Genomic DNA, 9,989 nt, shown 5'->3' with positions numbered 1-9,989 from the left:
TAAAGAACATTATTTCACAAAAACTGAATGACCAATTCATCCAACATTGGTTTTCACAAATGAATAACTCTTCAAGAGGTGCATTTTATTCATTTTATAAAGAGGAATTTCGTTTGGAAACCTATTTGAGAAAGTTGAAGCTGTGTGACAGGATTTATATGGCAAAACTCAGATGTTCAAATTTAAAAATTCCTGTAGAAACGGGAAGATGGTCCGGAATTCCCAAAAATGCACGAATTTGTCATCTCTGTGGAAATGAAATAGGAGATGAATTTCATTATCTTTTTAAATGTCAAAAACAAGAAATAAAACTGCTTAGAAATAAATATATACCACAATATTATACTGCAAATCCAACGGAGTACAAATTGAAACAGCTTTTAACATTTTGTCATGTAGAACTTTACAAAAACTTAGCAATATTTTTAGAAATTCTCACACGATACTTGTGATTTATGTTAGTCTGTTTTGAGTTGAATGTTATGGTAGTTTGTAAATTGACATTTTGCTATATTTTACCATGTATGTAGCATTATCTTACCTCCTATACATTTCCAGGAATATGATTGGTTAAAAGCGTCCGCGTGCAAACCGTGTATATTTGATATTAGGTTAGTAGGGAGGTGGGGCTTATCTCATACACGGTTAGTAGTGGAGTTGTGTCCCTTTATATTCCTTATTAGGTAAGAAGGGGAGGGGCTTATTTCATACACGGTTAGTAATGGTGTTATGTCCCTTTGTAAAAAACAAAACGGTACTGAGAAAAAATCTTAAAAGTTCCAACAGACGAAGAAATTGACGATTAAGATTGAAACAAATTCATAAAACACATTTAAACCTTACAAGTCATTATTGTTGGCATCTGTTTTTGTAGGATCAATGGAAGTATTTTCTTAGCGCTAACAGTATTGAAGACTTGCTTGTTTTGAAAATCACTAGTCTTAATTTCACACGTTAAGATAGTCGGTAAGATAAATTCGTACATAGTGTGCTAGTGACGTAATACGGTATATATGGGGTCAGTAAATTCCATATGGGGATTCGAGCTTCCCTCTCACCCCATATGGAATTTACTGACCCCATATATACCGTATTAGGTCACTAGCACACTATGTAACTAATATTATTATGTTTAGTGTGAATGTATAAACATGTGTATACGTGTATATATGATGTCCTCTTGTACACCTATGTGTCTGAGGTTTATTAATAAAGTATTGTCTATTGTCTATTGTCTAATTCTTGTAACACTGAAAACGTCGGCATTGACGAGCTGAAAACTCTGAAAAATCTCAAAGCAACCAAGCTGTGTAAAGACACTGGAAAAGCGAATATCAAAATCAAAACATTCTGCTAAAACCTATAATCATAGGACGTGACTGTCTATTTTCTTGCTTTATCTGCGTCGTCTAAGTAATCCAAAGTATTGTCAGGGTCTCGGAAAATTCTATTTATGCGTATGTTTTGTTTTGTCGTCTGAGGTGGAGGGAAACTCCAGCAGTTAAATTTGTTTACAACTCATGTTTGGACTTTATGACCAACTTTAAAAGTTATGAACACTATTTAAAACCCACTTAGGAGCAAGATATGGCATAAGACCATGTATTTTTCCTTAGACAGCTTCTTGAAACTGACGTCTCAGATGCATGATATTTTTTATTAATTGTTATTAGCTTTGCGCTCTCTGTCACTTATTGTGAGTACTCGGAACACTATGTAAAACCCACTTAGGACCAAGATATGAGAGTATTTTTCCTTAGACAGCTTCGTGAAACTGACCCCTGGTTATATTGGTATTAATATTTACAAACTAAATATAATTTTGGAATACATATGCACTTCCATGGATCAACCATCTGTAGTTACCTGTATCGTGGCATTGTACAGTGCCATGTTTTTTTCTGACTGTTTATGACAATTTCACTCAAAACACATTGGATGTTGGATATGCACGTCTCAGATGCATGTTATTTTTTATTAAGTGTTATTGGCTTTGCGCTCTCTGTCACTTAATTTTTTTTGTCGGGATTTACAAGTACGACGTCAGCACTGTTATTAGATGTGTTTCTCTTTGTATCCATTTGATGAGTTAAACCTTTTTAAGTGGTTTGTTTAGTTCATTTTTATGTTGTACGGTTTCATCATTGTCCCATGGTTGGGTACGGTTGGACACACAAACAAGTTCAACCCCGCCGCATTATGAACGTACAAATGTATGTGCCTGTAATTTAGTGGTTGTCGTTTGATACTGTGTTACACATTTGTTTTTCGGTCATTTTTTAATTCCATTTTTATGCCATTAGTTTTCTCATTAAAATTGTTTTGAATTTGTCATTTCGATACCTTTTATAGATGACTACGTTCGGTCATTTTTTAAATCCATTTTTATGCCATTAGTTTTCTCGTTTAAACTGTTTTGAATTTGTCATTTCTATACCTTTTATAGATGACTATGTTCGGTCATTTTTTAAATCAATTTTTATGCCATTAGTTTTCTCGTTTAAATTGTTTTGAATTTGTCATTTCTATACCTTTTATAGATGACTACGTTCGGTCATTTTTTAAATCAATTTTTATGCCATTAGTTTTCTCGTTTAAATTGTTTTGCATTTGTTATTTCGGGGCATGTTATAGGTGACTGCGGTTTGGGCTATGTCCTTTGTTGAAGGTAGTTTGGTAACCTATAGCAATTACAAAAATGTATTAAACTGTTGTTCATTTTCTTGCCATTTGGGATTTCGCGGAGAGTTTCTCATAAATACATGGAGATGAAATTAATTGCGTGAATGTGTTTAAATCTTAAATGAAAATGTAAAATAGCGATTGTCTCATCTTTTCTAATCTTGATATTTCTAATTCAAATTACAATAGAAATATCGTTTATAATGCATAGTTTTCGATATTCAAAAACACATTTTAACTGGTGCATTTCATATTTATAAATTGATATGCTCAATCAAAAACTAATTAATTTGATATTACAAATCAATGGTTGCATTGTATAATTAATTATGAACAAGAAAATTTAACATGATAAAATAGTGTCGGACAATCGAAAATAAACCAGTTGATACCGGTGTTAAATGTAAAGTAACTAATGATTTTTTTCTGTATACACATGTAATTAAAATTTAAAAAAAAACGTTCCTCAACAAAACGATCACACATCGACATCATTTTTTTTTATTTTCTGAACTTTAAATATTCTATATATATATATATATTCATTTACCAATCAGGTGCTATAAGCGAAGGTAGAAAACTGAGAAGTTCTTCTTAAAGAATATATAAATATATATAGATTATCGTTGATCATCTCAACGAGATTGGGTTTCTCGCTTGAGCCAGATACGGCGAAAGCAAGAAAAGCAATCAAGTTGACATGACCAATGATAATCTGTATATCGCTATTTTACCTATAACAACGTTGTCAATTTCATTAGCAACACCACATGCCTCCTTAGTTACTAGCGATAGCATGATATGAAAAAGTATCACAAAAAAAAATAACATCTTCATGCTTTGTATATCATGTACAGTAGTACGACGCTAGATTAAAACTGACGAGGAAAGGTAACACCCGGCCACCGAAATCTTCATTTTATATGACGCCCAGGTGGTCGTGTGGTCTAGTGCGCCGGGTACAGTGCAGGCGATTTGATGTCGCGATATCTCAGTAGCATGGGTTCGAATTCCGGCGAGGGAAGAACAAAAAAATTTCGAAAGCAAATTTACAGATCTAACATTGTTTGGTTGATGTTTAGACGAGTTGTATATATATACAAAGCTTTAATGAGAAAGACAGTCTCCTGTGTTCATTAGAGAAACATTTTAAGTACACACAAAGTAGTCTAACCGATAATGAACATGCATGTAATATTATAAAAAAAAAGTTTAAGTTTTTTCCAGACACAAACATATCAATTTTGTTCATAACACATATTATTTCGTTAACTTTTAAAGATGAAATACATATAGAATTAACTATTGAAAAACGAAATCTGGAATTTATATTGGTCCCTACTGCATGGTGCCTACTGGATGATGTAATTTTTTAGTTTTTCTTTATCAGAGTTTTACAAAGCACGGATTTACGGACAATAACGGGATAACGGAATATTACTGATTCACTAGTATACATACATATTATATAACGGGTTACTAGTATGTACGAATGGTATGGACAGAAGTTGAATACAATTTCTATCATATTACAGATTTATGATCTTTATAACAAGAAGTAAGACGATTTACGGAGTTGGTACTACCTGTAATTGTAAAAAGTTGAATAAATGATAATGAACCGTAAAGAGTCAATGCTATAATTCACCCAGCCGTTGGCCTTTGTGTTTCACCCTTGGCAGTCAAAGGTAGTGTTTTCAAATATACCATAACGATTATCTACTAGTATATCATGATGGCGTCAAACAAGCATACAGTTTTGCCTTGCAATACGCAAGTTTAAGGCTTTGAAAATTTCTGAAAGAGCTATATGACACTCGACAATTACAATAACCTCAATGTTGGATTATATAGTTCAATTCCGACCAATCGTTACTGTACAAGTATTTTTAAAATCTGCAAAACAAAATATAGAATATGCATGAAGATATTCGTCTGGGTAATGTTTTGATTATGCCCAAGTCAACCCGATTGTTTCTCCTAATGACAAATCGCAAGCAAGTCCGTCTCTCAATTTAGTCTCTGAAAAAACAACAGTTTGCATTCCTTAAGTGAAGAATAAGAAAGCGAGTAAGCCAACGAAATAAAATGCTATAACGCAAAATATAGCCACCAGTTTCTTGTACGAATGACGTATACAGTTTATTTTATGTTTTTATCTTTTTACATTAATAAACTACTTTTCTGTACATGATAAAGTAAATACAAAATCTATACATCTAATTAATCAAATGACATATTTCACGTCGATAGTATTAATTGAAATGTGTAATAACCTGTAGCGACATTTTAACGCTAATCAATGTATTGCAATGCTCTATACCTTTCAATGTATTGCAATGCTCTATACCTTTCAATGTATTGAAGTTCTATACTTGCAATTAAAGTCACAAATATTGATCTTTCCCTAAGTATCCTGACGTTTTTATTCTTTTGGGATGGCGGTTTTTACTTTACAGGTAGACAGCTTTTTTTTTCAAAAAGCACTAGCGGATTTGTTAGCTTGATTTGAAAAAAAAATATTTGTTCATCCTATCATATATATATATATATATAAGATTTTGTTATTAGAAAATGACACTTGCTGAATCTAAGGATATTGCAAACTTTATTTCCACATCTGTACCTAGCGGTCAAATGTATAGCATTCTTAATAAAAACTGGAATTCACCAAGTTCTTTTCCTTTTCATAAACGTGAAATATACGGGTTAAAAATATACTTCTATTATGCGTGGCTGCACTATTTCCCATGCATTATCTTTTCAACTTCACAGGACGAAATTTATGCAAATTTTGCGTTTTGTTCGCTACTAACAACAACCCCGGACAGTTTGTTAAAAAAACACGTTCAGAATTGGGTAAATCAAATGTTGAAGGTTAATCTCTCAAACAAACAAAAAAATACCACCAAACAGCCTTATTAAGATCACAAATCTCTCCCCCCCTTTTCTCCCATAGAGTGACTGTCGTGAAAATATATGTACACTTAGGTCATCTTCTAATCGGGTTCCCAATAGTGATTTGAAAATAAAAATATGGTCACTACAGATCTTCTTCCGACCTGCAGTTAATCCCTTGCCAAAGTGAGGCTTCCGTTTGGCTGTGCGGGATGCATGCATCGTGTACTTAGCCACGTCCCATCAGAATAAAGATATTAAATCCGATGAACCGTTTTAGGGTGTCCCGCTCTCTGCACGTTCAGAACCCTTTCAACAACTCTGAGGGGTCCGTATGTGGACTGTTGCAATGATAAATTTCTGTCCCTATCCAATATACCCCTTTCCCGTGGCGGTCTAAATTTTCCCGATATGCAACCCAGTTGACCTCTACTATTGGATTTTATTTATTGTTAATTTGTTTTCGTCATAAATTGGCATAAAATATTTGCCTCTGCATTAAAGGCAACTAACAATCATCAATAAATCAATCTTCTGATAGGCTCTAAGACTCTTGTGATAGGCTCTAAGACTCTTCTGATAGGCTCTAAGACTCTTGTGATAGGCTCTAAGACTCTTCTGATAGGCTCTAAGACTCTTGTGATAGGCTCTAAGACTCTTCTGATAGGCTCTAAGACTCTTGTGATAGGCTCTAAGACTCTTCTGATAGGCTCTAAGACTCTTCTGATAGGCTCTAAGACTCTTCTGATAGGCTCTAAGACTCTTGTGATAGGCTCTAAGACTCTTCTGATAGGCTCTAAGACTCTTGTGATAGGCTCTAAGACTCTTCTGATAGGCTCTAAGACTCTTCTGATAGGCTCTAAGACTCTTCTGATAGGCTCTAGGACTCTTGTGATAGGCTCTAAGACTCTTGTGATAGGCTCTAAGACTCTTGTGATGGGCTCTAAGACTCTTCTGATGGGCTCTAAGACTCTTGTGATTGGCTCTAAGACTCTTGTGATGGGCTCTAAGACTCTTCTGATAGGCTCTAAGACTCTTGTGATAGGCTCTAAGACTCTTCTGATAGGCTCTAAGACTCTTCTGATAGGCTCTAAGACTCTTCTGATAGGCTCTAAGACTCTTGTGATAGGCTCTAAGACTCTTCTGATAGACTCTAAGACTCTTGTGATAGGCTCTAAGACTCTTGTGATGGGCTCTAAGACTCTTCTGATAGGCTCTAAGACTCTTCTGATAGGCTCTAAGACTCTTGTGATTGGCTCTAAGACTCTTGTGATGGGCTCTAAGACTCTTGTGATGGGCTCTAAGACTCTTCTGATAGGCTCTAAGACTCTTGTGATAGGCTCTAAGACTCTTCTGATAGGCTCTAAGACTCTTCTGATAGGCTCTAAGACTCTTCTGATAGGCTCTAAGACTCTTCTGATAGGCTCTAAGACTCTTCTGATAGGCTCTAAGACTCTTCTGATAGGCTCCAAGACTCTTCTGGTAGGCTCTAAGACTCTTCTGATAGGCTCTAAGACTCTTCTGATAGGCTCTAAGACTCTTCTGATAGGCTCTAAGACTCTTCTGATAGGCTCTAAGACTCTTGTGATAGGCTCTAAGACTCTTCTGATAGACTCTAAGACTCTTGTGATAGGCTCTAAGACTCTTGTGATGGGCTCTAAGACTCTTCTGATAGGCTCTAAGACTCTTCTGATAGGCTCTAAGACTCTTGTGATTGGCTCTAAGACTCTTGTGATGGGCTCTAAGACTCTTGTGATGGGCTCTAAGACTCTTCTGATAGGCTCTAAGACTCTTGTGATTGGCTCTAAGACTCTTGTGATGGGCTCTAAGACTCTTCTGATAGGCTCTAAGACTCTTCTGATAGGCTCTAAGACTCTTCTGATAGGCTCTAAGACTCTTCTGATAGGCTCTAAGACTCTTCTGATAGGCTCTTAGACTCTTGTGATAGGCTCTAAGACTCTTGTGATAGGCTCTAAGACTCTTCTGATAGGCTCTAAGACTCTAGGCTCTAAGACTCTTCTGATAGGCTGTAAGACTCTTGTGATGGACTCTAAGACTCTTCTGATAGGCTCTAAGACTCTTGTGATAGGCTCTACGGGCTCTAAGACTTCTGTGATGGGCTCTTAGACTCTTTTGATAGGCTCTAAGACTCTTGTGATAGGCTCTAAGACTCTTTTGATAGGCTCTAAGACTCTTCTGATAGGCTCTAAGACTCTTGTGATAGGCTCTAAGACTCTTCTGATAGGCTCTAAGACTCTTCTGATAGGCTGTAAGACTCTTGTGATGGACTCTAAGACTCTTGTGATGGGCTCTAAGACTCTTCTGATAGGCTCTAAAACTCTTCTGATAGGCTCTAAGACTCTTCTGATAGGCTCTAAGACTCTTCTGATAGGCTCTAAGACTCTTGTGATAGGCTCTACGGGCTCTAAGACTCTTATGATGGGCTCTAAGACTCTTTTGATAGGCTCTAAGACTCTTGTGATAGGCTCTAAGACTCTTTTGATAGGCTCTAAGACTCTTCTGATAGGCTCTAAGACTCTTGTGATAGGCTCTAAGACTCTTGTGATAGGCTCTAAGACTCTTTTGATAGGCTTTAAGATTCTTCTGATAGGCTCTAAGACTCTTGTGATAGGCTCTAAGACTCTTGTGATAGGCTCTAAGACTCTTCTGATAGGCTCTAAGACTCTTGTGATAGGCTCTAAGACTCTTGTGATAGGCTCTAAGACTCTTCTGATAGGCTCTAAGACTCTTGTGATGGGCTCTAAGAGTCTTGTGATGGGCTCTGAGACTCTTGTGATGGGCTCTAAGACTCTTCTGATAGGCTCTAAGACTCTTCTGATAGGCTCTAAGACTCTTCTGATAGGCTCTAAGACTCTTGTGATAGGCTTTAAGACTCTTCTGATAGGCTCTAAGACTCTTGTGATAGGCTCTAAGACTCTTGTGATAGGCTCTAAGACTCTTGTGATGGGCTCTAAGAGTCTTGTGATGGGCTCTAAGACTCTTGTGATGGGCTCTAAGACTCTTCTGATGGGCTCTAAGACTCTTGTGATGGGCTCTTATACTCTTGTGATAGGCTCTAAGACTCTTGTGATAGGCTCTAAGACTCTTCTGATAGGCTCTAAGACTCTTCTGATAGGCTCTAAGACTCCTGTCAAAGTAGGCTATCCGATTGTCTGAGCGGGGTTAATCACTTTTCAATTACGTTTGTCCAGGTATATGAGACGTAGATTTGGATGCTTCGCACGAAGAGAGTGCCGTGTTTTTTGCACGTGAAGATGCTTTACAAGGCAAAATTTCTGTCCCTATCCAATGTACTTTTTTCCAGTGACAGTACAAATTGTCTTCTCGAATTGCCTTTATTACAGGATCTACATGTACCTTTTGAATTGTTGTTAATTGTTTTCGTACTGAACATATATGACATATTCGTCACTTGACCTTATACAACCAACAAGCAATCAATCATTTCAATGTGAGGAAGAGATGCGTCTGTTAGGAAGTTAGTATGTACAAATATCCAGCCACGAATCATTACAATTGTTATTTTTGGAATCTGCATGTGACATACAGTGGAGATCACTTCTAACCTCTCATTAGAACTGTCAGGAGAACTGTCATAGAACTGTTCTAACCTGTCCTAGAACAGTTCTACCTAGAACAGTTCTACCCTAGAACTGTTCTAAGTAGAACTGTCAGAATCAGTTCTAGGTAGAACTGTCAGGATAAGTTCTAGGGTAGAACTGTCTAAAGCGAATTCCACAATTATAACTAAACATATAATATTTTATTTTGGAAGATGAGATTGTTTACTGCGATTGAACCCATTGAGTAAACTACAGTAAATTGATAATAATTTCATTTGATCTCATCCTGAAAATGCATGAAATATTTGCCACTGTACTGTTAAGCTTACGATCATCAATCAACATTGAAGTATTTCACCATAAGAACGCATGTTTTTTGCATGTTTGTATAGTTAATATTAAAAATAAAACGATACTGGCTTATCTCCTACGATTTAGGTTGTATACTGCAAAAGAAATAAGGTATAGTAAACAGAAAGAAAGTGACTGAGTTAAGGTTATATCTTATACAGTTATCTATAAAAGTGGTTTAATTATGTACAGTGTAATATAATTATCATTAAAGAAAATATCCGCTTGAAAATGTCATCTGATATAATTATCTATTTATAAGTAAAATCGCTCACTGGCAAGTTTAAATATGTGTTCGGACTCCTTAGTTTAATTCAAAAGATTTTAATATAAATTGTGTGTACCCATTGTAGCTACACACATTGCATCCTTTAATTAAAGAGAACTTATAGGAATATAACATACCATGAAATTTAAGAGGAAACTTAACGGTCAATATTCAAAAGATTATGACAATTGCACAAATAAATATTA

The 9,989-nt window shown here is 35.8% G+C and overlaps 1 protein-coding gene across 1 annotated transcript; it reads right to left on the bottom strand.

Moving 5' to 3' along the window:
- Positions 1–6,078: 6,078 nt before the first annotated feature.
- LOC139494270 (girdin-like) lies at positions 6,079–9,863 on the bottom strand. Its single transcript, XM_071282438.1, has 3 exons — positions 9,860–9,863; positions 7,630–8,753; positions 6,079–7,539 (listed from the first exon to the last, which is right to left on the bottom strand). Exons 1-3 carry the CDS (start codon positions 9,861–9,863, stop codon positions 6,079–6,081), a joined length of 2,589 nt encoding a protein of 862 aa, XP_071138539.1.
- Positions 9,864–9,989: the final 126 nt, after the last annotated feature.

This window comes from Mytilus edulis, chromosome 11 (genome assembly GCF_963676685.1).
Source record: "Mytilus edulis chromosome 11, xbMytEdul2.2, whole genome shotgun sequence".
Classification (NCBI taxonomy): Eukaryota; Metazoa; Mollusca; class Bivalvia; order Mytilida; family Mytilidae; genus Mytilus; species Mytilus edulis.
The sequence above is the reverse complement of the archived record's forward strand: the minus strand, read 5'-3'. Positions and strand labels throughout refer to the sequence as shown.